The following is a 27380-nucleotide window of genomic DNA, read 5'->3' as shown; positions in this document are numbered from 1 at the left end:
CAACCCCGGCTCCACCCCTCTCTCTCCCTGGGGAGGCGCCGTGATCAATACAGCGAGGGCCGGGCCACTGATACTAACCAGTGCCACCCCAGCCATTGACCTCACCACACGATTGAATCTGGCCCTGCTAGATTCAATCGCTGCTGACTGCTGCACTTCTTCATTCTGCCCTACGGGCAATACTTGGATGGGAACACCAAGGGCAGTTATATTGTCAGTTACGAAACAAGACTAGATTCACCAAGGGTGAAAATGGATCCAAACTGTTCTTTATTTTAATAATACCAAGTGCTTTTATTCAAAACAAACAAAAAATACAGAGTAGTATCACAATCAAAGGCTGTCTATATTGGCTGTTTACAAAGTTATCAATTTAAATTATTACCAATTTTATCAACAATACACTCGACCTCCCGCGGCGACTAGCGTTCACGGAAGGCCTCCAGTCCCCGTGGACACCGCTTGTTCCGTCTCCAGGGGCACACGGGACTTTTCACATTGGGAGTTCACAATTAGGATCTGGAAATTCTGAACCTGGCTTTTGGAGATCGGAGCTGAGACACTGGGGCAGAAGCTTGGGGTCATTGGATCCTGAGCTACAGACTTGGCCCGGTTAAGCAGACTGACATCCATACTCCAGGTGCGGCATTGGAAGCTCAGGATCCATGGGTTCAGGTTCTGTGGAGTCGGGGGTGGGAGGGATTCTGAGGCCAGCATGTGTGGGTCATTCCTGCCTTATTAGTGCATTGAAGATTTGGGTCAATATCTGGGGGTTAATAATCTGATGGGAGATGGGTTTTGGGGTGACCATTGCTTGTGGTTAAGGGACGTGGACTGGGGGTCCAGGGATCAACGGTGTGGGAGTTCAGGTGAAGGGTGTCTCCAGGCTGGAGTTCAAGGGGCGGGAGGTGCTCAAGGTCAGGATCTTGGTCTGGGGATTCGAGGTCGACGAGTTCACGGTTAGGAAGGTGGGAATCAGGGGTTCGTGGTGGTCCGGATTGAGGTTCGGGGGATGAGGGGCAGGCACATGGGCGGGCCGGGGGTCAGGCCCGAGGCCGGGGCCGCTGTTTGAGCTCAGGCCCTGGTGCTTGTGACGTGGCGCTGAGGTGATGGCTGGCGCCCAGCCGCGGCCGGGAGAGGACCCGCGGGAAGAGGGAGCGGCTCGGCGATGCAGCGAGGTGAGGGAGGGAGGGGCGGGCAAGTGGACAAACGGAGGTGAGGGAGAGGGATCGGGGCTGGGGGTGGTGGCGAGGGAAGGGTGCTGGGGGATGAGGGCAGTGGCATCGAGTGTTTGCAGGGAAGGGTGATGGTCACGGATCAGTGACAAGGGATGGGGTGTGGGTAGGAAGGGGCGGCGTGTAGGTGGTGAGGTGTGGGCAGAGAGGCGACGGATAATAGGTATATGGTGGGTGTGGGCAGGCGGTGTGGTGGGAATGGTGAGAGACGGGTGTGGTTAGGGTGGGACACTAACTATATGTGTCTAGCTATCTCAGCCTTAAATATACCAGTGGACTTTACTCCCCCCCCCGTCTCTGTGATAGAGAGCTTGTAAACCTCTGCGAGAAGAAGCGCTCAGTTTTAAACGGGCTCCTCTTGATTTTGAAGCTGAGCCCATTCCCTCCTGACTCTGTGTTTACTCTGCCTGGTCCCGAAGTGTGTAATATTTCCAAATGATCATCACTATGTTTCTGAATTGCACTGAATGGATTCCATAGAGTGGAAACATAGACAAATAGGTGGAGGAGCAGGCCATTCGAGCCAGCAATGCTATTCAATATCATAGCTGATTATCTAAGATCAGTACCCTGTTCCTGTTTTCCCCCATATCCCTTGATTCCTTTATCCCTATGAGCTATATCTAACTCCCTCTTGAATACATCCAGTGAATTGGCCTCCACTGCCTTCCGTGGCAGATTCACAACTCTCTGGGTGAAAAAGCTTTTCCTCATCTTGTACCCTTTATTCTTAAACTGTGACCCCTGGTTCTGGATTCCCCCAACATTGGCAACATTTTTCCTGCGTCTAGCCTGTCCAATCCTTTAAGAATTGTATATGTTTCTATCAGATATCCTCTCATCCTTCTAAATGAATACAAGCCCAGTCGACCCATTCTTTCATCATATGTCAATCCCGCCATCCCGGGAATGAACCTGGTGATAGCCATCATGTCCTTCCTCAAATCAGGAGACCAACATGGCACACAATATTCCAGGTGTGGTCTCACCAGGGGTCATAGAAACATAGAAAATAGGTGCAGGAGTAGGCCATTCGGTCCTTCGAGCCTGCACCACCATTCGATATGATCATGGCTGATCATCCAACTCAGTATACCATCCCTGCCTTCTCTCCATACCCCCTGATCCCTTTAGCCACAAGGGCCACATCTAACTCCCTCTTAAATATAGCCAATGAACTGGCCTCAACTACCTTCTATGGCAGAGAATTCCACAGATTCACCACTCTCTGTGTAAAAAATGATTTTCTCATCTTGGTCCTAAAAGATTTCCCCCTTATCCTTAAACTGTGATTGCAGTAGGACCTCCTTGCTCCTAAACTCAAATGCTCATAGAGTGATATAGTGTTGAACAAGCTCTTTGGCCCAACTTGCCCACACCGGCCAACACTTGCCTGCGCTTGTCCATATCCCTCCAAACCTGTCCTATCGATGTACCTGTCTGTTTCCTTAAACGTTCGGATAGTCCCAGCCTCAACTACCTCATCTGGCAGCTTGTTCCATTCACCCACCACTCTCGGTGTGAAAAGGTTACCCCTCAGAAGCCTATTAAATATTTTCCCCTTCACCTTGAACCTATGTCCTCTGGTCCTCAATTCCCCTACTCTGGGCAAGAGACTCTGCATCTACCTGATCTATTTTGTACACCTCTTTAAGCTCATCCTTCAACCTCCTTCGCTCCAAGGAATAGAGACCCAGCCTACCTCTCCCTATAGCTAACATCATCTAGTCCTGGCAACATCCTCGTAAATCTTTTCTGAACCCTTTCAAGCTTTACAGTATCTTTCCTATAAGATGGTGCCCAGAACTGAACACAATATTCTAAATGCTGTCTCACCAACGTCTTATACAACTGCAACATGATCTCCCAACTTCTACAGTTCTTTCCAACACAATAGTATCAGAAGCTATGAGATTCAGGGAGAGGCACCTCGGTCACCGTGTCGCTGGGTGAGGCATTAGATAAGAGAGCAGGTGCTCCGTGCTCGGGTGGTTGACGGGAGGATGCTCCCACTGTCACTCATTGTGTCCGACTGGCTGTGATTGTGTGTTGCAGAGAATGATTGCGGCTCCCCATCTTCTGCCGTTTACAGAGACTGCGAACCGTTTGTTTACGTGTGTAGGTCGAGCCCGGGATGCGAGGAGGCGGTGCTGTGCTGCTGTGAGCAGAAACTACACCTGTGCGAGGACAGCGCCGAGTCCACGCACCGACACTCGCCGAAACACGGGAGGAAGGAGCCGCATAAGCGATCGTGTTCCCAGGACGACCACGACTGGGTAACCGTCTGCCCGACAGGCTGTTACAGCTCCTGCAAGTGCGGCACCTTAGCCAAGACTGCCATCTTCCCAGAACCCTTGTTTTCCTGCGCTCAGAAATCGGGGCTGTGCGGAATGGACGAACAGCCGAGGAAATGCTTCTTGCAAAGGACAAGCATGTTTGAAGTGGAGGAGCGAGGGGCGGGCCCCTACATCAGACCCTTCCCTCTCTGCAGCCTACGAGACCGCAACCGGCCCCACGCCACCAGGAGCCCGCGGGATGCGGCCGCGTCGCCGCCCAAGATGAAGGGGGGCTGCAGCCTGTTTGGTATGGGAGTTCACAGGGACGAGGAGCCGCCGGGCGGCTGCAGGGACATGGGCGGCTGCATGGAAATGAGCGGCTGCAGGGAGATGGGGGGATGCAGGGAGATGAGCGGCTGCAGGGAGATGGGCGGTTGCAGGGAGATGGGCGGTTGCAGGGAGATGGGCGGCTGCAGGGAGATGGGCGGCCAGGTCAAGTGCAGCAGCCCGTGCGACGACCTGTATGTCCGGGAGAAGGATGATCTGGGGACCACCTGCCTGTCCTACAAGCCGTCCGTCCTGCAGTCGGGAATGTTGGCGTCGGCAGAAGATGAATTCTGCGCCTCGTCCAAGACGCAGCAGGTAAGCAAGCGTTCTCACCTGACACACTACTAACAATGAATGGCCTGCTTCCTTTATAATCGTTACTTTTTTGCATATCTTTCATTCATTGTTCTCTATCTCTCTACACCAGCATCGGTTTCGGCCCGAAACGTTGCCTATTTCCTTCGCTCCTTAGATGCCCGCTGGGTTTCTCCAGCACTTTTGTCTACCTTCGATTTTCCAGCATCTGCAGCTCCTTCTTAAACACCACCATCTATATCTCTCGTTTCCCTCTCCCCCGACTCTGACTGAATGGTCTCGACCAGAAACACCACCCATTCCTTTTCTCCAGAGATGTTGCTGCCTGTCCCGCTGTTACCCCAGCTTTTTGTGTCTCTCTTCTGTCCGCACTAAAGGAATGTCATCTTCAGAAGCCCGGGAGGTGCGACTGTGGCTACTGTAGTCACGGCGGCGGATGCAACGAGCGGCGGGTGGCAGCCAGAGCGGGCCGGCAGCAATGCGGCGGCGGTGGCGGCGGCGGCGGCGGCGCCGGCGTGTGTTTGGGCTGCGGGGCTAAGCTGGCTGGCGGCGCCACTTTCCCCAGAGGCGACACGTCCTGGCTGAGTTCGTCCACCCAGAGCAAGCAGAAGGAGTGCCAGGCCCGGCGGCCGCACAGGAACAAGTGCTTTATGCAGAGGCACCAGAAGCAGGAAGCCGATTGCGAGCACAACAGCCCCTTCGGGGAGGACTCGTCGTGGCTGAATGGACAGGTGAGGGGCGGGGTGGTGGGGCTGGGGTCAGAGCCCGGGGGGGGGGGGGGGGGGGGTAGTAGGGGTAGGAGACAAAATGCTGGAGTAACTCAGCGGGACAGGCAGCATCTCTATAGAGAAGGAATGGGTGACGTTTCGGGCCGAGACTCTTCTTCAGACTGAGAGTCAGGGGAGAAGGGGACTAGATATATGGAAGGGTACAAAGAGGAATGTAAGGTATGAAAACAGATCAAAGCAGATGATGATCAAGGAAATGTAAAATGGTTAATGGCTGGCTGAGGGTTGGTGACAACAAGGCATGCAAACAGTATAATTAATCAGGAGGGCATTGAAAATGTGTCTACAATTTAACTTTCGTGACCCATGTCTCGGAACTACATGAAATTTTGGACAGATTTAGATAAAATATAATTGAGAAGGAAGTCATAAATCGTCAGTGCCAAAAGGTGCACATTAATTAATTAAACTAATTAGAAAATGAGATCGAAAATGTAAGCGCCATCTAGTCCAATAACCATATTACATAGAAACATAGAAAATGGGTGCAGGGGTAGGCCATTAGGCCCTTCGAGCCTGCACCGCCATTCAATATGATCATGGCTGACCATCCAACTCAGTATCCTGTACCTGCCTTCTCTCCATACCCCCTGATCCCTTTAGCCTCAAGGGCCACATCTAACTCCCTCTTAAATATAGCCAATGAACTGGCCTCAACTACCTTCTGTGGCAGAGAATTCCAGAGATTCACCACTCCCCGTGTGAAAAATGTTTTTCTCATCTCGGTCCTAAAAGATTTTCCCCTTATCCTTAAACTGTGACCCCTTGTTCTGGACCTCCCCAACATCGGGAACAATCTTCCTGCATCTAGCCTGTCCAACCCCTTAAGAATTTTGTAAGTTTCTATAAGATCCCCCCTCAATCTTCTAAATTCTAGTGAGTACAAGCCGAGTCTATCCATCATATTACATCATGGGGAGCCTAATTCCGTGCTGAGATCTATTTAAACTATTTAAATTTATAGAAACATAAAAAATAGGTGCCAGGAGGAGGCCATTCAGCCCTTCGAGCCAGCACCACCATTCATTACGATCATGGCTGATCGTCCCCAATCAATAACCCGTGCCCCTAGAGCTCCATCTAACTCTCTCTTAAATCCATCCAGTGACTTGGCCTCCACTGCCCTCTGTGGCAGGGAATTCCACAAATTGACAACTCTCTGGGTGAAAAGGTTTTAAATGACCTCCCCTTTATTCTAAGACTGTGGCCCCTGGTTCTGGACTCGCCCAACATTGGGAACATTTACCTGCATCTAGCTTGTCCAGTCCTTTTATAATTTTATATGTTTCTATAAGACACCCACTCATCCTTCTAAACTCCAGTGAATACAAGCCTAGTCTTTTCAATCTTTCCTCATATGACAGTCCCGCCATCCCAGGGATCAATCTCATGAACCTAACAATTTTGTGTTCACAAAATGAATTTTGGTTGTCGGGTGTCTGCAGCCCAAATGTTTGCCTCGCCTTTTTAACAGGTTTGTGTTCACAAAATGAATTTTGGTTGTCGGGTATCTGCAGCCCAATTGTTTGCCTCTCCTTTTTTAACAGGTTTGTGTTCATAAAATGAATTTTGGTTGTCAGGTGGCTGCAGCCCAATTGTTTGCCTTGGCTTGGCTTTTAAAATCGTTGCAACAGTTGCATGCCTGCCCAAGCATCCATACGGCCCACAATGTCTATACTAGCCCTCTGGAAACCAGTACCTTTGGCACGCAACACCCATACTAGCGCAACAGACAGCCCCCCCACACTGGCGAGCAGTATTGGAATTGGTGGAGAGGTGGAATATTGCGTTGGTGACCAGCCCTCCCGTGTGATGCTGGGACCCAACGGGTCCCACTTAGTCTAGTAATGAATATAATTGTGAGTGGGTATTTTGAATGAGACTGCTGCAGAGTTCTGGCTCCTGAACCAGCGAAATTAATGGGTGAGGTCAGTACCTGTGGGTTCCCCCGTTTACTGAACACCACTGACTGCCAGTGTGCAGAGTGGGGGTCACGGCCATAGTGGGACTTGGGCAATGCCAGGCTGGGGGAAGGCTAAGGCATCTTCCACTGACAGGAAAATGCTTAACCCGCCCCCCCCCCCGCCCCTTCCAGAACTGCTCACGGCTGGAGCTGGAGCCGCTTTGGGACCAGCTGCGGGCTACGTACGTGGGACCCTGCAGCGTGTCCACCTCACCCAGCATGCCCTTCTGGATCATCATGGTGATGATGGTGGGGAGCAGCACTGCCCTGCACGCCGCCCGGGCCGCCTTCAGCACCCTCATAGCACCAGCTCCGTCAGTCTGCCCGCTCGCTCGCTGCCACAACGGCCTACCGACAGACCGACCGACCACTCGCAGCACCCGCTGGCCGTCCGACCACTCGCTGCCACACCGGCAGTCTGATCACTCGCAGCACCTACCGGCGGCCCAACGGCCTGACCGATCCTCCACAGCAACCATCGGCCTACCGACAGCCCTACCTACAGACTGACCAACTGACTGACCAACTGACTGACTGACTGACTGACCGACCGACTGACCGACCGACTGAATGACCGAATAGCCGACTGACCGACCCTAATCCCAAATCCTAAACCTAGCTCTGCATTTGTTATTTATCATTTTTATTTAACAGTTCGCATCATAACTTTATCAAGATAAATCAATTGAAACGATCAGCAAGGTTAGCATTACCTTTATTCCTTGGAAACCTTGTTATTGTTTTGATGTAATGAGGAGGCAGCCATGATCCCAGAGTGCTCGCTGCCTAGCAACCATAAAACAAAGCGCGGGATTGATCAATTTGTGTCCAACCTCAATGTCAAACGTGCATTGATTGGACCATTACCACTCGCAAAATTGGAGGTTTTTCTCATATTTTTTTAAAAAGTGCAGGTTTTGGTCTTGACGTGTTTCAGGAATGATTTATATCATATTTTTACACAATATGTTAAAAATTCAGGTAGTTCCGTGAGTTGGGTCACGAACTTGAATGAAAAAGTTCCTCAGCCCACAGCCTAGAAGAAAGCAAGTGTTACTTGAAGGTAGAGAAATCAATATTCATACCAATCTGCCCAAGCAAAATATGACTACTTCTGATTTTATTACTTCGGGCTTTCTGCCCTCCACAGCCTCCATCCAACCTTATCATTCCCCAACCCCACACAGCCCGATTTTACCTTCTACGCAAAATACATAAACACAACTGCTGTGGCAGACTCCATTGTTTTGCCTGCTCCTATCCCACTGAATTCATCTCCACATTCCTCGACTCTATCCTATTCCCCTTGACCAATCCCTCTGGACCTATGTGCAAGACGGCTCACACGGCCATCATCAGCCTATCTCTAGTGTGCGGGTGGGGAGCCGGGTGACGAGGGCGTGTGATGGGTCGTTACTGCGGGACCTCAGCTCTCAGATATAAACAGTGCTGGGCTGGTGTTGCTCCCGCCGGGTATCTGGGCTGACAGTGGGCCGAGTTGCATCGGGAGGAAGGCTATCCCGACTGTGGGGCTGATGGGGTGACATCAGCCAGGGGTGAGGTGGATGGAGGTGGTTGAAAAATCTCAGGCTGTGTCCCCACCCCTGGTCGAATGCCCAACGTCAGTCGCAAGTAAACTGCCAGACACGGCCGGAATGGTGGTGAACACAGGGGAAGAGGGGGCGGCAACTGACCAGAATTACCCCAGTAGAGTCAAAAGCCTCGGTAACCGAACGCCCTCCTGCACAGCAATCCTGTGCTTCCCTGGGTTTCGGAGGGTACAGCTGTTTTACATTCAGGGCTGACGCCCAGAGATGGAGCATAGAACAAACAGTACAGCACAACTTTTATGCCAAACATGCGCCGTTAAACTGATCTCCTTTGCTTGTACGATCAAGTCCCTGAATATGCATGTGTCTATCTGAACGCCTCTTAAATGCCACTCCCCCACGCGTGTTCCAGGCACCCACCACACTCAGTGTGTAAAACAAAATCACCACATATTTGTTTAGTCTAGAGAAACAGAGTGGAAACAAGCCCTTTGGCCCACCAGGTCCGCGCCGACCAGCGATCCCCACACATTAACACTATCCTACACCCACTAGGGACAATTGTTACATTTACAAATCCAATTAACCTACAAACCTGTAAGTCTTTTAAGTGTGGAAGGAAACCGAAGATCTCGGAGAAAACCCATGGGGAGAACGAACAAACTCCGTATAGGCAGCAGCCGTAGTGGTGATCGAGCCTGGATCTCCAGTGCTGCATTCACTGTAAGGCTGCGCCACCGTGACCGCCCTTCAAACGTTTCTCCTTCAAACATTTCCCCTCTCACTTATAGCCATTCCCTTGGTGTAGGGCATTATCAACCTGGGAAAAAGATTCTGTCATGATTTTATATCCTCCTATCAGGTCTCACCTCAACCTCTATCATTTCAGAGAAAACACTCCATCTACGCAACCTTTCGCTGTAGCTAATACCCTATAATCCAGACAGCATTCTGGTAAACCTCTGCACCCTCTACAAAGCCTCCACATCCTTCCTGTAAATGGGCACCCAGAACTGCATGCAATACTCCCAATGCAGCAAACCAATATTTGCTCCTGTGGGAATGACTGACCTGGGAGCTGGGAGCTGACCCTGTGACCCCGCTGACTGGCAGTGGCTTCAGGGATAAGTGGCCACACCTGGTCTTGCATTGCATCCTGGGTGGTCTAGCCAGTGCAAGCTCTTGCCGCGGGTACTGGACCAAGGGTGGGGGTCAGGTAGAAAAAAGCACCTCAAAACTCAATGTCAATCCACAATGTTATCCCTCTGCAAGTGTGTGTGCGCTGCAAAGATGTGCACCATGTCAACATGCGCCCATCTCCCTGCCTAACTGTGTCTATGTCTACTAGCTCTGTGCCTATCTAACTCTGTCTCTGTGTCTGTATCTGTCTAACTCTGGGTCTCTGTCTTTAGCTGGCTATGTGTCTGTATCTCTCTAGCTCTGTGACTGGGTCTGTGTCTGTATCTGTTTAACTCTGTGTCTGTTTAACTGTGTTTAACTCTGTCTGTGTATGTCTCTCTGTCCTGGTGTTTGTCTAACTCATGTCTGTCTCTGTGTCTGTGTGTTTGTCTAACTCCGTGCCTGTGCGCATCCTTCCATGGATAGCACTCACTTTCTCTGAGTGGGAGTCAGAAGTTCACATCCCACTGCAGACACAAAGCCACCTCAGCAACTGAGATCTACATGGACTTTTAGTAGCATGACATGCTTTGGTTTTGCACTATTATGGTCTGGTCATTTGTCTGTAAAATTGCCGGAAGTAAGAATTTCATTGCTTTGTTCCAGGTGTACAAGAACGTTCCATTAAATGCCGTTGACAAACCTTCCATCGTGTGGGTTCTTCCCAAAGATGAGCAGCTGGTAAAAATGGCTGCTGTAAATTGTTGACTGTGGATGATCAGCCATGGTCACAATGAATGGAGAGTGTAAAGACCACAAGGAAAGTGATCTACAAAATTGCTGGGGAAACTCAGCGGGTGCAGCAGCATCTATGGAGCGAAGGAAATAGGCGACGTTTCGGGCCGAAACCCTTCTTCAAGTGATCTTGCTGGTTGTCTACTAGACCACTTGGCCAACAAGATCACATACATCAGGCTATTGTACATCAACCACAGCTCTACTAACGTTATGGCCTGGTTACCTAGTATTACTGCTTATTAATTTGTTTTGTATATTTATTTGTGTTATTGCATTAACAAGGTCCGTAAAGCTGTAACAAGTAAGAATTTCACTGCTTTGTAGCTGGTGCAATCAAATGTTCTACTATTGACTTAATTTTCTCTCTGTCTGACATTGATGTATAAGAGTCTGCAGTGAGACACTTGTAGTTTGACATAGAGGCTGAGAGAGGGAGACAGAGAACCCTTTAGTTGTCTTTTCACACTCATGCGCTTGTCCACCCTCACACATACATGATAGAAAGAGGCACAAGTACAGTTGTATATGTAAACAGGGAACGAGAGATGTATAGGGTTACACAGGAGGAGTGGCGTGCGCACACACACACACACACACAAAGATGCACTTCGAGAGGAAGGGAGAGAAAGAACAGGCAGTAACACCTGTAGTCTGACACAGATGAAGAGTGGGAAAAACAGAGGGAGACACATGCGCTCTCACAAGCAGAGAGAGAGGATAATTACATGCAGTCTGAAACGTGGGGGGCTGATTGAGAGCGAGAGAGAGATGTGCAGACTCGTATACATCAATGTCAGACAGGCATTCGATCCAATTTGTGATCCCAGCTACAAAGACAGATGTGTACAGCAATTCGTTCTTCCCCCGCACAATTAAAGCATGGAATAATCTCCACCCTACTATAGTTACCCAACCAGATGCAACTAAATTTAAAGTAGCTCTTTCTTCCCAATAACCCTTTCTGGCTTAAGCCCTCCCTTCACCACTTCCAGTTTAAATTCCATTTGGAATATTTTGGAGAACCAAGAAACCAAGAACCAAGGAGAGAAAATTAACAGTCAAGACTAAAGCATTTGATTGTACCAGCAACAAAGCAGTGAAATTCTTACTTGCTATAGGTTTACGGGCCTTGTTAATGCAATAACACAAATAAATATACAAATCAAATTAATAATCAGTAATACTAGGTAACCAGACCATAACGTTAGTAGAGCTGTGGTTGTTGTACAACAGCCTGATGTATGTGGTCTTGTTGTCCAAGTGGTCTAGTAGACAACCAGCAAGATCACTTTCCTTGTGGATCTTTACATTCTCTCTGTAAACTAATACCTTCCAGTTCTGGACTATACCCTAGAAATAAGACAGTGACCAATCACCTTATTTATGCCTCTCACGATTTTGTACGATACCATTGTGGAATTTTACCCAAAACAGCCTTGGTGACAGTAGCCACAAACTAGAATATTTTCATAAAATCCCATTTGTTTCACCAAGGTTGTCCTTCAGTGAAGAAAATCTGGTCATTACCCGATCGGACTTGTTTGTGAATCTAGGCCTATCCATGTGGTCGACTGTGAACTGCTTCCTCAGTCCTGGGGCATTTAGAGGTGGAGAATAAATGATCAAAGTGTTCATCCAACAAATTAATTAACGGATATTGTCATATTTGCAAAGTGGAAGATGTGCATATTTGTTGGGGGTCAATGATCCCAGGAGATCCTCAGGGACCAACCATCTTCAGCTCTTTATGGATGATCTTCCATTTTACGATCACATCTTGGTTGTATGACTCCACAAATCAATATGAATCATAGGTCCTGCCGTGCCTGCAGGCAGCAAGAACAGGAAGTATTCAGCCAAGGGCACTACACAACAGCAGGCAGTGGCCATCTCTAAAGGTGGAGGTTCTAATGTTCAAGAAGGAACTGCAGATGCTGGAAAATCGAAGGTACACAAAATTGGTGGAGAAACTCAGCGGATACAGCAGCATCTATGGAGCGAAGGAAATAGGCAACGTTTCGGGCCGAAACCCAAAGGCCCGAAACGTTGCCTATTTCCTTCACTCCATAGATGCTGCCGTACCTGCTGAGTTTTTCCAGCAATTTTGTCTACCGTGGAGGTTCTAATGTTTTCTCTCAATGTGTTATCATCACAGTCCCCCCTCCATTCAATGAGCTGGATAGCACTATTGGGCAGAAACCTACCAGGACCAGCCATAAACAGGACCTTGGTATCCAGTACCAGTCACTCACCTCTTGAAACCCTTTCACCAACTCCAAATTAAAGGATTAATACTCTGTACTTACCCTGATTAATTTAAATATAGCAATATGCATTGAGCTTGATATCATCCTAAACATAACGATCCCCTTGACTGGCTCACTGTCCAGCTCCCTAACTATTCATTCACACGGCCAACAGCTACAAAATACAGATAAAAACATAAGAAGCAGAAGTTAGTGTAGATGCCACCATGCTTTCTTCTCTTTGCCACTGATGGCAGGAGATTCACAAGCCTGAAGCCCCACACCACCAAGTTCAGGAACAGTTACTTTCCTTGACACTCTCCTCCGCTTAGCACCTATACCCAGCCACACACTCTCCTCCGCTTAGCGGAGTTGGTCCTCACCCTCAACAACTTTACATTTGACTCCTCCCATTTCCTCCAAACACAAGGCGTAGCTATGGGCACACGCATGGGCCCCAGCTACGCCTGCCTCTTTGTCGGGTACGTTGAACAATCCATGTTCGAGACGTACCAGGGCCCCATCCCCGACCTCTACCTCCGTTACATTGACGACTGCTTTGGCGCCACCTCCTGCACCTACACACAACTGACTGACTTCATCCACTTCACCACCAACTTCCATCCGGCACTCCAATACACCTGGACGATTTCCGACACGTCCCTACCATTCCTTGACCTCACCATCTCCATCGCAGGGGACAGACTCCTGACCGACATACATTACAAACCCACTGACTCACATGGCTATCTGGACTACACGTCTTCCCACCCTGCCCCCTGTAAAGACTCCATCCCCTACTCCCAATTCCTCCGCCTACGCCGCATCTGTTCCCAGGATGAGACATTTCATACCAGGGCATCGGAAATGTCCTCGTTCTTCAGGGAACGGGGATTCCCCTCCGCCACCATAGATGAGGCTCACACCAGGGTCTCATCCATACCCCGTAACACTGCTCTCTCTCCCCATCCCCGCACACGCAACAAGGGCAGAGTCCCTCTGGTCCTCACCTTTCACCCCACCAGCCGGCAAATACAACGCATAATCCTCCGCCATTTCCGCCACCTCCAACGTGACCCCACCACTCGCCACATCTTCCCATCTCCCCCCATGTCTGCCTTCCGCAAAGACCGCTCCCTCCGCAACTCCCTCGTCAATTCTTCCCTTCCCTCCAGCACCACCCCCTCCCCGGGCACTTTCCGTTGCAACCGCAAGAAATGCAACACCTGTCCCTTCACCTCCCCCCTCGACTCCATCCAAGGTCCCAAGCAGTCGTTCCAGGTGCGACAAAGGTTCACCTGTATCTCCTCCAACCTCATCTACTGCATCCGCTGCTCTAAATGTCAGCTGATTTACATCGGTGAGACCAAGCGTAGGTTGGGCGATCGTTTCGCCGAACACCTCCGCTCAGTCCGCAATAACCTACCTGACCTCCCGGTGGCTCAGCACTTCAACTCCCCCTCCCATTCCCAATCCGACCTCTCTGTCCTGGGTCTCCTCCATTGCCAGAGTGAGCAACAGCGGAAATTGGAGGAACAGCACCTCATATTCCGTCTGGGGACCTTGCGTCCTTATGGCATTAACATAGAATTCTCCCAATTTGGCTAGCCCTTGCTGTCTCCTCCCCTTCCTTAACCCTCTAGCTGTCTCCTCCCACCCTCCCATCCGCCCGCCCTCGGGCTCCTCCTCCTCCTCCCCTTTTCCTTCTTTCTTTCCCCCACCCCCCATCAGTCTGAAGAAGGGTTGCGGCCCGAAACGTCGCCTATTTCCTTCGCTCCATAGATGCTGCTGCACCCGCTGAGTTTCCCCAGCAATTTTGTGTACCTTCGATATTCCAGCATCTGCAGTTCCCTTTTGAACACTTTCCTACAACTGTCAGGTTCCTGAACTAACCCGTACAATTCCTAATCCTATCTTGGACCACCTCTTGTAATACCATGGACTTATTTAATTGTGTTTTGCACTGTTTTTTGCAGTCTTTTTTTTCAGTTTTGTAGAAACTGTAATTTATAATTCATGTTTTATGTTGTCTGACACTCTGCGCCTGTGATAATAATAATAATAATAATATATCTTTTATTGTCATTGCACGTCAGTGCAACGAGATTTAGTGTGCAGCTCCACTGATGTACAAGAAAGGTAAATAAATACAATACATAAATAAACAAGCTGAATTGATTGACGTGACCATCTGAGGGAGACTGTCCAAAGGGGGTGGGTGGGGGGGGCACTCATTAGGGCCGGTTCAGAGCCGCTATAGCTCTTGGGATAAAACTGTTCCTGAGTCTGGAGGTTCGGGCGTAGAAGGCCTTGTAACGTCTGCCGGAGGGAAGTAGTTGAAACAGACCGTGGCAGGGGTGTGATGAGTCCTTATGGATGCTGAGGGCCTTCCTGAGGCACTGCGTGTGGTAGATGCCCTCCAAGGCTGGTAGCTCTGTCCCGATGATCCGCTGCGCTCTGTTGACGACGCGCTGAAGAGCTCTCCTCTCCGCCTCCGTGCAGCTGAGATACCACACAGAGATGCCATACGTTAGTATGCTCTCTGTGGTGCAGCGGTAGAACGTTGTCAGCAGCTGTTGGGGCAGACCAGTCTTTTTTAATGTCCTCAGGAAGAACAGTCGTTGCTGTGCCTTCTTGACCAGCGCGGCGGTGTTTGTGGACCATGTGAGGTCTTCTGAAATGTGAGTGCCCAGAAACTTAAAGCTACTGCAAGGAAGATTTTGATTGTAACGGTACCTACCGTACTTGTGCAGAATACAGAGAGTAGTAGACACTGCCTGTCCAGCACATATACAGACCACTCTGCCATTCAAGGAATCTATAGGAGCTATTGCCTAAAACAAGCATTGTTAATATAACCTGGACCTGTGTCTTCTCGCTACTACCATCAGGAAGAAGGTATAGCGGTCGGCAAACCGTGATCACCAGATTGAAGATCAACTTTCTCCCAGTAATTATCAGGCTCTTGAACACCACACAACACTAACCTGAACAACTATGACGCACAATGGATTGTGTCTTCATTTTCTGCACGGTTACAGACCTACGGTTATCTACTATTACGGCTTTTAATTGATTGTATTTTGGATTATCGTATATTATCTGTGCGTGATTGCATATTATGAGCCAATAAGTAAGAATTTAATTGCAGTAAGTAAGAATTTAATTGTTCCCTTGTTGGTACATATGACAATGAAACATTCTAGACACTTAATCTCGATTTGACTTGGCCTGACTATTTGACCCCTTGTGCCTGCTGCAACATTTAATTCATGACTAATCTGTTATATCAGCACCACGTTCCACCACAAATCCCAAATCACTTGATCGATCCTTGCCTTGAGTATAGAGAATTCCAATGGCTCAACATCCTGTGGGTGAAAATGTTTCTTCTCATCTCTTCTTGAATGGCTGACCTCTTATTTTGAGACTGTGGCCAATGGTTCCAAATAACCCCGGCATACTCCACATCAGACCTTCAAACCCTACAATAATATTCTACATTTCAAAAGCACTAGAGATCTTCGCCTTGGCTACATCAATACCTCATCTCAAGCTAGGGATACCTACTTGTTAGAAGGAGAGTGGTAACAGGCTTGTGGGAGTGCCAACACCAGTAGGTTCCCCTCAAATGCCTTCATTAGGATGTCTGTTGCTGTTGCTGGTGCCGGGTCTTCGTCCTGGAACACCTGGTATCATGGGAGAGGGATCTTCACTGTACCACCCACCATCTTCCCAAGGGCTAATGGAGATTGGCAGTTAATATCCCCACCCCATCAATTATGTAGAAAAATGGAGCAAGGCAAGCAGCAACAGATTAAAGTAATCAGAAACTAGCCAACGTGTGCTTTGGACGGCAGGATTGCATGGAATCCAAGGAGAGATAGCTGAATAGATTGAAAATTGGCCTCATGGATGGAAACAGAGGGTGATGGTGGAAGGTTTCTCCTCAGACTGGACACCTGTGACTAGTGGTGCGCGTCAGGGTTCGGTGCTGGGCCACCCACTGTTTGTCATCTATATCAATAACCATATAACAATTACAGCACGGAAACAGGCCATCTCGACCCTTCTAGTCCATGCCGAACACATAATCTCTCCTAGTCCCATATACCTGCGCTCAGACCATAACCCTCCATTCCTTTCCCATCCATATAACTATCCAATTTATTTTTAAATGATAAAAACGAACCTGCCTCCACCACCTTCACTGGAAGCTCATTCCACACAGCTACCACTCTCTGAGTAAAGAAGTTCCCCCTCATGTTACCCCTAAACTTCAGTCCCTTAATTCTCAAGTCATGTCCCCTTTTTTGAATCTTCCCTACTCTCAGTGGGAAAAGCTTTTCCACGTCAACTCTGTCTATCCCTCTCATCATTTTAAAAACCTCTATCAAGTCCCCCCTTAACCTTCTGCGCTCCAAAGAATAAAGCCCTAACTTGTTCAACCTTTCTCTGTAACTTAGTTGCTGAAACCCAGGCAACCCAGGCAATAATTTGGATGAGAACATACATGGCAAGATTAGCAAGTTTTGCAGCTAGTGAAGAGGGTTGTGAAAAATTGCAGTAGCATCTTGTTCGATTGGCCAGGTGGGCTGAGGATTGGTTGATGGATACAGAGAAATATAGGTGTTGCATTTTGGGAAGTCCACATAGGCAGGACCTACACAGTGAAATGGCAGGGCTCTGGGGAGTGTTGTAGAGCAGAGGGAAATGTGAGTGCAGGTGCATGGTTCCTTGAAGATGAATATGGTGGTCAAAATAGATAGGGTGCTCATCAGTCAGAGTATTGAGTATAGAAGTTGGGAGATCATGTTGCAGATGTATAAGACGTTGTTGAGGCCGCATTTAGCATATTGTGTTCAGTTCTGGGCACCATGTTATACGAAAGATGTTGTCAAGCTGGAAAGGATGCAGAGAAGATCTACAAGGATGTTGCCAGGACTAGAGGGTCTGAGCTATAGGGAGAGGTTTAGTAGGCATGCTGGAAGATGAGGGGTGGTGTTACAGAGATGTATAAATCATGAGAGGAATAGATCGGGTAGATGCACAAAGTCTCTTGCCCAGTGCTTCGAGGACCAGAGGACATGGGTTTAAGGTGAAGGGGAAAAGATTTAATAGGAATCTGAGGGGTAACTTTTTCACACAAAGGGTGGTGGGTGTATGGAACAAGCTACCAGAGGAAGGGGTTGAGGCTGGGACTATTCCAACGTTTAGGAAAGTTAAAGAAAGAACTGCAGATGCTGGAACAATCGAAGAAAGTTAGAAAGGTACATATATTATACAGGGTTGGAAGGATGTGAACCAATGCGTGCAGGTGGGACTAGTGTAGCTGGGACATGTTTGCCGGTGTGGGCAAGTTGGACTGAAGGGCCTGTTTCCACGCTGTATTACTCTATGACAATATGGAGAGAAAGGTTCTAGTCTTCGAAGCCTGCTGCATGAAAGACAATAGCAATTCAACAGGAATTTACAGAAGTGATTTGAAAAATTATTGAAATGTAAACCTTGCCAAGACCAGGGTCTTAGAGGCTTTCTTAAGGAGGTAGCAGAATTGGATCCTTCTGCACCGAGTCAGCAGCAAAGCAGTGTTTCAGATAGTACTGTTGCATTACAGCTCTGGCCATTTGTGTTCAATCCCCACCTCCAGCTCTGTGTGGTTTGCATGTAATCCCTTTGGTTGTGTGGGTTTCCAACTGGGTGCTCTAGTTTCCTCCCATATCCCAAATTATGCTTGTTGGTTAATTCACTACTATAAGTTAGCTCTAGTGTAGCTGAGTGGATGGACATAGGAAAGAGAATAGTTTGCAGGATCACAGGGAAATAAGAAAATGGGACTGATGGGATTGCATGGATGGAAGCCGCAGGGACCCGATGGACAATAGTCTCCTTAGCATCGGAGGTGTCAAAGTTACAGTTGAATAAAGGGGACTATGGAGCCATGAGCTGGCCATAGTTGACTGGAAAGATGCCCTAGCAGGGATGACATTGGAACAACAATGGCAGGTATTTCTGGGAATAATACAGAAGGTGCAGGATCAGTTCATTCCAAAGAGGAAGAAAGATTCCAAGGGGAGTAAGGGGTGACCGTGGCTGACGAGGGACGTCAGGAACAGTATCAATATAAAAGAGAAGTAGTACAACATAGCAAAGATGAGCGGGAAGCAAGAGGATTGGGTAATGTTTAAGGAGCAACAGAAGATAACAAAAAAGGCAATACGAGGAGAAAAGATGAGGTATGAAGGTCAGCTAGCCAAGAATATAAAGGAGGATAGTAAAAGCTTCTTTAGGTATGTGAAGAGGAAAAAATTACAAGACCAAAGTTGGACGCTTGAAGACTGAAAAAGATGAATTTATTATGGGGAACAAGGTAATGGCAGATGAGTTGAACAGGTACTTTGGATCTGTCTTCACTAATGCCCCTGTCCCACTTAGGAAACCTGAACGGAAACCTCTGGTGACCTTGCGCCCCACCCAAGGTTTCCGTGAGGTTCCCGGAGGTTTTGGTCACTCTCCCTAATGGTCGAAAGTGGTTTCCGCGGAGTCATAGAAACATAGAAAATAGGTGCAGGAGTATGCCATTCGGCCCTTTGAACCTGCACCGCCATTCAATATGATCATGGCTGATCATCCAACTCCGTATCCTGTACCTGCCTTCTCTCCATACCCCCTGATCCCTTTAGCCACAAGGGCCACATCTAACTCCCTCTTAAATATAGCCAATGAACTGGCCTCAACTACCATCTGTGGCAGAGAGTTCCAGAGATTTACCACGCTCTGTGTGAAAAATGTTTTTCTCATCTCGGTCCGAAAGGATTTCCCTTTTATCCTTAAACACTTGACCCCTTGTCCTGGACTTCCCCAACATCGGGAACAATCTTCCTGCATCTAGCCTGTCCAACCCCTTAAGAATTTTGTAAGTTTCTATAAGATCCCCCCTCAATCTTCTAAATTCTAGCGAGTACAAGCCAAGTCTATCCAGTCTTTCTTCATATGAAAGTCCTGACATCCCAGGAATCAGTCTGTACTCCCTCTATGGCAAGAATGTCTTTCCTCAGGTTTGGAGACCAAAACTGTACACAATACTCCAGGTGTGGTCTCACCAATACCCTGTACAACTGCAGTAGAACCTCCCTGCTCCTATACTCAAATCCTTTTGCTATGAATGCTAACATACCATTCGCTTTCTTCACTGCCTGCTGCACCTGCATGCCTACTTTCATGGCCTCCATGGCCAGAGTGAGCAACACCGGAAATTGGAGGAACAGTACCTCATATTCCGCTTGGGGAGTCTGCATCCTGCGGGCATGCACATTGAATTCTCCCAATTTTGTTAGCCCTTGCTGTCTCCTCCCCTTACTCAGCCCTCGGGCTGTCTCCGCCCATCCCTCAGCCCTCGGGCTCCTCCTCCTCCTTTTTCCTTCCCTCTCTCCGTCACCCCCTATCAGTCTGAAGAAGGGTTTCGGCCCGAAACATTGCCTATTTCCGTCGCTGCATAGATGCTGCTGCACCCGCTGAGTTTCTCCAGCATTTTTGTGTACCTGCCTACTTTAAATGACTGGTGTACCATGACACCCAGGTCTCGTTGCATCTCCCCTTTTCCTAATCGGCTACCATTTAGATAATAGTCTTATTTTCCTGTTTTTGCCACCAAAGTGGATAACCTCACATTTATCCACATTATACTGCATCTGCCATGCATTTGCCCACTCACCCAGCCTATCCAAGTCACCTTGCAGCCTCCTAGCATCCTCCTCACAGCTAACACTGCCCCCCAGCTTCGTGTCATCCGCAAACTTGCAGATGTTGCATTCAATTCCCTCGTCCAAATCATTAATATATATTGTAAATAGCTGGGGTCCCAGCACTGAGCCTTGCGGTACACCACTAGTCACTGCCTGCCATTCTGAAAAGGACCCGTTTACTCCTACTCTTTGCTTCCTGTTTGCCAGCCAGTTCTCTATCCACATCAATACTGAACCCCCAATACCATGTGCTTTAAGTTTGTATACTAATCTCTTATGTGGGACCTTGTCGAAAGCCTTCTGAAAGTCCAGATATAACACTTCCACTGGTTCTCCCTCATCGGGGCTTCTTCTATGTTCCTGCGATTATTTCGACAAAATCAAAACCGGCCTCGACTAAAATTAGGTTGCCGTTTGGTCGAAGCCAGTGGAGTATTTACTCCACTCCGCTATTTACTCACCGGCAGTCGAAGGCAACCTCCTTCGCTGACCGGCCATTTTGATTGGCCCATTGGAGTTTTCAGCAAAGATCCTATAGGATCTTTGGTTTTCGGAACCTAGAACATCCGCCGGAAGGTAAAATGCCCGCTAACTTTATTAAACTTCTTAAAACTGTCTCCACTCCTTCTACCCCCCTTCTCTCCGCTTCTATCCGCTTCTCTCCCCTTCTCTCTCCTTCTCTCTCCTTCTCTCCCATTCTCTTCCCCTTCTCTTCCTCCCCCCGCGCTCTCTAAAGGACTCACCGTGCTCTGTGGCAGCCGTTTACCTTCCTTTTCATCGCGCAAACAGCGCTCCTCCGCTGTCCCTGGCCCCCACCTTCGTGGTGTGTGTGTGTGTGTGTGTGTGTGTGTGTGTGTGTGTGTGTGTGTCAGCAAAGATCCTGTAGGATCTTTGGTCAGTAGATGCAGCTCACGCTTCGGTCGAGGCTTTCCAGGCGAGTGACCAAAACCTCTGGCGACTCATGGAAACCGTGGGTGGGGCGCAAGATTACTAGAGGTTTCCGTTCAGGTTTCCTAAGTGGGACTGTGGCATTAGGAAGACACAAACAATCTTCCTGATGTACTAGTGCCAGAGGATCTGGGGTGACAGAGGTACTGAAGGAAATCCACATTAGGCAGGAAATGGTGTTGGGTAGACTGATGGGGCTGAAGGCTGATAAATCCCCAGGGCCTGATGGTCTGCATCCCAGGGTACTCAAGGAGGTGGCTCTAGAAATCGTGAATGCATTGGTGATCATTTTCCAATGTTCTATAGATTCAGGATCAGTTCCTGTGGATTGGATGGTAGCTAATGTTATCCCACTTTTTAAGAAAGGCGGTAAAGAGAAAACGGAATTATACACCATTTAGCCTGACATCGGTGGTGGGGAAGATGCTGGAGTCAATTATAAAAGATGAAATAGAGGCACATTTGGATAGCAGTCAGCATGGATTTACGAAGGGGAAATCTTGCTTGACTAATCTTCTGGAATGTAACTAGGAAAATGGACATGGGAGAGCCAGTGGATGTAGTGTACCTGGACTTCCAGAAAGCATTTGATAAGGTCCCACATAGGAGATTAGTGGGCAAAATTAGGGCACATGGTATTGGGCAGAGAGTGCTGACATGGATAGAAAATTGGTTGGCAGGCAGGAATCAAAGAGTAGGGATTAACGGGTCCCTTTCAGAATGGCAGGCAGAGACTAGTGGAGTACCGCAAGGCTCGGTGCTGGGACCGCAGCTATTTACAATATACATCAATGATTTAGATGAAGGGATTCAAAGTAACATTAGCAAATTTGCAGATTTCACACAGCTGTGTGACAATGTGAACTGTGAGAAGGATGCTATGAGAATGCACGGTGACTTGGACAGGTTGGGTGAGTGGGCAGATGCATGGTAGATGCAGTTTAATGTGGATAAATGTGAGGTAATCCACTTGGGTAGCTAAAACAGGAAGGCAGATTACTATCTAAATGGCGTCAAGTTGGGAAAAGGGGAAGTACAACGGGATCTGGGTGTCCTTGTTCATCAGTCAATGAAAGGTACTGCAGGTACAGCAGGCAGTGAAGAAAGCGAATGGCATGTTGGCCTTCATAACACGAGGAGTTGAGTATAGGAGCAAAGAGGTCCTTCTGAAGTTGTATAGGGCCCTAGTGAGACCACACCAGGAGTATTGTGTGTCGTTTTGGTCCCCTAATTTGAGGAAAGATATTCTTGCTATTGAGGGAGTGCAGCGTAGGTTTACAAGGTTAATTCCCGGGATGGCGGGACTGTCATATGCTGAAAGAATGGAGCAGCTGGGCTTGTACACTCTGGAGTTTAGAAGGATGAGAGGATATCTCATTGAAACATATAAGATTATTAAGGATTTGGACACGCTAGAGGCAGGAAACATGTTCCCGATGTTGAGGGAGCCCAGAACCAGGGGCTACATTTTAAGAATAAGGGGTAAGCCATTTAGAATGGAGACGAGGAAACACTTCTTCACACAGAGAGTTGCGAGTCTGTGGAATTCTCTGCCTCAGAGGGCGGTGGAGGCCAGTTCTCTGGATGCTTTAAAGAGAGAGCTAGATAGTGCTCTTGAAGATAGCGGAGTCAGGGGATATGGGGAGAAGGAACGGGATACTGATTAGGGATGATCAGCCATGATCACATTAAATGTCGATGCTTGCTCGAAGGGCCGAATGGCCTATTCCAGCCACTTCTTCCTGAAACTCAATAGCCAATTAAAAGAATAGCTGGAACTTCCAAAGGTGTTGCTGTTGGACTGAGTGATGTGTGTGAGATGTCCCCTCTTATGGCTTCAATCATTGCCATTATTTAACGACTGGTTGATGAGCCCACATTGACAGGGATATGGATTCTGTGCAGGTAGACGAGAGATGGTCTTGGTATCAAGTTTGGCACAGCCATTGTGGGCCGAAGGGCCTGTTCCTGTGCTATACTGTTTCATATTGTACGAGTGCAGCCTTCATTGGGACTGTGCTTTCTTTTACAGTTGCCCTGTCAGCACCAGTGTGGCACGCGGTGCAAGTCACAGTCGACACCGGAGAGAGCCCTGTGTTCGCAGTGCTCAGACGACAACAGTGGCCTGATGAGCATCAGACAGGGAGACTGCCACGCCTCCACCTGCCGGAACACTGGAGCCTCGGCACCCAACATCTGCTCCTTACCCCAGTGGCCAAGGCACCTACTCCTGCAGAACAGCGGGGCTCAGGCCTCCACAACAGTAACCTCACAGAGCTGTAACGGACACGGCACCTCAGCCTTCTCTGGACATTAAAGCATCGTGTCTGTCTCACCTTCTTATGAAGAGCTGGTAGAAATGAGAAGTAATTAAAGCTTGGTAAAAGAGTAACTATTGGCAGCCATGTCAGCATCAATGAATGTATAAGGGGCATATACCATGTAGATAGATACATGGGACCAGGCACGGAAATCGCTATCAAAATATGGAGGGGACAGGGGAGACACAATTTCTTGGCGGCCGCGCGCGCATGCGCACACACACACGCGAGGCTTCGGAGGATCAATCCAGCGCTAAATGCAGCTCAACTCTGCCTGTCTCGCTGGGTTAACCTACAACCCTGCCTGTACTGACGGGACACCAGCGCTGCTTCTCCGCGCTGGCTGTAAACCTGGGCCATATTTCCCGCAAGTCCAGGCATGGCTGTAGGTTAACCAGGCGGGACAGGCAGAGTTGAGCTGGGTTTAGCGCTGCTTCTCTGAGCTGGCTGGCTTCCCTGGGGGCACAGCTCCCGTCTGACTCCCGACCTCTCTGGCCACCCCCGGACGGGGGCACTCAGGTGGGGACGGGACAGAGCCGGGATCGATCCTGGCTGCAGATGAGGCGGAGGTCTGTGTCCAAGGCTGCCGAGAGTGTTTTGGCACGTGTCCCTACTCCAATCACCATGCTGAATTATCATGTCCCGCCTTCATTGCCTGCTGACCGACGTATCATCCAATCGGCCCCCTCGATCAGCAGTCCCACCCCCACTGTCTCACGGAAAGCGGAGATTTCACCGGGTTTTAAAATCCGGATTACAAAAAATGAGGGGATTGTCCCCCACCTCTCAAAACGGCGGGGGGGGGGGGGGGGGGGGGGACGTGTCCCACCTGGCCCCCCCCCCCCCCCGGGATTTCCGCCCCTGCATGGGACCAAGGCTTGCAGGGTGTGAGGGCAACCTGTAGAAACAAGGTTATATTACTGTCAAGACTAACATTAAATATAAAGCTCCTGACAATAATTAACTGTGAAATGCATCAATAGTGTTGGAAAATAGTGCCAGTCTTTACATCATTAATTAAGGTAATGGGTCAAGCCACATGGTGAATCACTGCATAGACCAACCGAGCAAACCACACCAGCGCAGCGGACACGGCACACCCACATGCAACGCTCACACTCAACAGTGGAGATTCACACTCTCACAGCCAAACACAGGAACACATGCATAGCCATGATGACACTGCACGGACCCACCATGTCCCCACTGAATCACCACACAGTCACACTGATCCTACCCTCATCCCATTTGATTCTCCACCCAGATTTTACTGCTCACCTACAAAGTAGGGCCAATCTGCAGTAGTCAATTAGCCAAACATCAGTATATTTTGGGGATATGGGAGGGAACTAGAGAAAATTCACATGGTCACGGGGAGACGGTGCACAGGGTGCACTGAAGGTCAGGATTGAACGTGGTCTCCGGCGCTGTGAGGCAGTGACTAGACCAGCAGTGAAACTACTGCCATTATTGGCTCATGCTCACACAAACACAGACTCAGTGACACTGTCCTGACCAGATCCACATCCCTTGATTCCCTTAACAATTGAAACCCTATCCCTCCGTAAAGGGACAAATTGAATATTTAGAGGGACGTTACGTAAACTAGTGGTGGACAAATTGCTGGTATTCATATCTCAGAAAGTATAAACCTTCACTTTGAGATTAATTAGGGACATATCATGACTGTGTTAAAGTTGTGAAAAAATTGAATTTAATTGTCTCCACATTTGGGGAGATGCACAGGGGAAGTTACAATAAAGGGGAGGATATTAGTTGACGTGTAGAATACCCCTCAGATTGTCATGGGAGCAGGACTCATTACATATGGCAAAGAGTGAGTCAATTCAGCCCATCGGGTGATGCTCGGTTCACAACGTTATCCCATTCACTGATTATCTCTGTAACCTGTTCCACCCACTTGCACTAGAAGCTGCTCGGCTTTGGGATGTGAGAGGCAGGGAAACCGGCATGGTTTTTCATGGCAGTCCTGAGGGTGCAGTGGTGTAAGTATGCAAGCTTTGGTGAGTAAGGGAACTGCAGGGACCATCGAGTGGAAAAATCCCAATTATACCAACATGGAATTGTGACAAAGTAAGAGGCCATTTCATCCACTGAGCCTGAGCCAACTCCATAAAAACCTTCAATGAGTGCAATCTAATGTCTGTTCTCTGCTTTCAGCTTCAAACTATTTCTTCAGTAGGTTACCCTTTTCCTGGCTGCACATTACTGTTGAATCTGCTGCCACTGGTTCTGCAGTTGCTCAGCATTTGGGAAAGCGACTGCAGTTATAGGACTGAGATTCTGGGATTCTTGAGTCAATATTTGGAGACTGGAAATCTAGGTTTGTAATTCTGGGTTTGAGATTCAGGGCTCTGACTTAATGGCACATCGCAGGTCTGGCATTGTAGAATTGTGATCAAATACTCAGGATTTGGGGATTGGATTGTATGGTTGGGGATTTAGATCAAAACTTAGACCAATTTTAATTCAGAAATTCATGATATTGATTCTTTTATGCAAAATAGATACAAGAAAGTGATGATCTATATTAAAAGCAGCATTTTGTAGTCACACAACAGCATCGCATGGTTTCTGATTCTATATTATTTAACCCAGACTCTCCAATTAAAATGGAAAAAAGATGAATAGGTTTATTTGCTTGCAAATATGTGAGAAAAAAAAACCCCTGTGAAATGAACAGCATTGGGCAGACCAGATCTATAACTAACCCTGAAAGGCGCCAAAGCTATTGGACATTTTAAAATTCCTTCAGACACAGAGCAACCTAATAATAATGAGTCTAAAGATAGAGGAACAGCTGGAACTGTCAAACAAGACAAGGGCTTAGAATAAAACAATCTAAGTTGACTGAGTGCATTGTGCAGGCATCTACAGACACAGTATGGAATGTGCACACAATCTCTGATCAATGGGCACAGCACTGCAGTTTATTGCTTCCACTCAGCAAAGGCATGCCATTAGCTAAGAAACTAAAGCCAGAGAAAGAGACAAAAACATACCAATAAAATAGTTTGCATGATGAACAGAGCTTCAGATCTTGGACCTCCCCTGCGTTGACCTTGTGGTGACTTTTATTTTTTTCCAGGCAATGATCTATAGATCAGCCGCGAGTTCGCGGAAGGTTCTACTTTTTGATGAAGTATTGAACTCAGGGTATCTCCTTTCATGACCTACAAGTTATGCTTCCTGTGTTTCTGCTCTGACAAAGACTGAAGGATTGTGGCATTGAACAACAACAACAGAGAACCACTCCAGTAGTAAGACTATTTACCCCGACACTGCCAGAAGCCAGGAAAGACGAGGTAACTGTAACCAAAAGAAGAGCAGTATGCACAACTCATCCCCTGGATCACACCTCCCCCTTCCTGCTCAATAAACAGAACTAGGACCCACTTCACAAGACTGAGAACTTAGATTCCACCTCACTCCTGGCTGACCCCAATGGAAGAGCACGAGGAAGAAACATGAAGCTGTGCTGCAGAATCTTTCTCAATCTTTCTTCAGATACTGGAGGGTTGACAGTGAAGTAAAATTACTTCATTAATATGCAAGTAATAAACCAAATTAAACTAAACTTACGGAACAGTCAGGATCTTGTCCTGATTCAGGATCTTTGACCTGAAGTTGCAACTTCCACCTTTTGCCTCCACAGATGCTGCTTGACGCGTTGAGTTCTTTCAGTGTACTTTATAAAAAATACACAGCAGAGGAACAGGCCCTTGGGC

At 48.3% G+C, this 27380-nt stretch overlaps 1 protein-coding gene across 1 annotated transcript; it reads left to right on the top strand.

Moving 5' to 3' along the window:
* Positions 1-843: 843 nt before the first annotated feature.
* Positions 844-23703, top strand: LOC116986498. The gene is made up of 4 exons (XM_033042090.1): positions 844-1178; positions 3291-4153; positions 4531-4884; positions 23343-23703. The coding sequence occupies exons 1-4, from the start codon at positions 1169-1171 to the stop codon at positions 23625-23627; spliced, it is 1512 nt and encodes a 503-aa protein (XP_032897981.1). The 5' UTR covers positions 844-1168; the 3' UTR covers positions 23628-23703.
* Positions 23704-27380: the final 3677 nt, after the last annotated feature.

Source organism: Amblyraja radiata, chromosome 23, assembly GCF_010909765.2.
Source record: "Amblyraja radiata isolate CabotCenter1 chromosome 23, sAmbRad1.1.pri, whole genome shotgun sequence".
In the NCBI taxonomy this organism is placed as follows: Eukaryota; Metazoa; Chordata; class Chondrichthyes; order Rajiformes; family Rajidae; genus Amblyraja; species Amblyraja radiata.
This window is presented reverse-complemented; position numbering and strand designations above follow the sequence as displayed.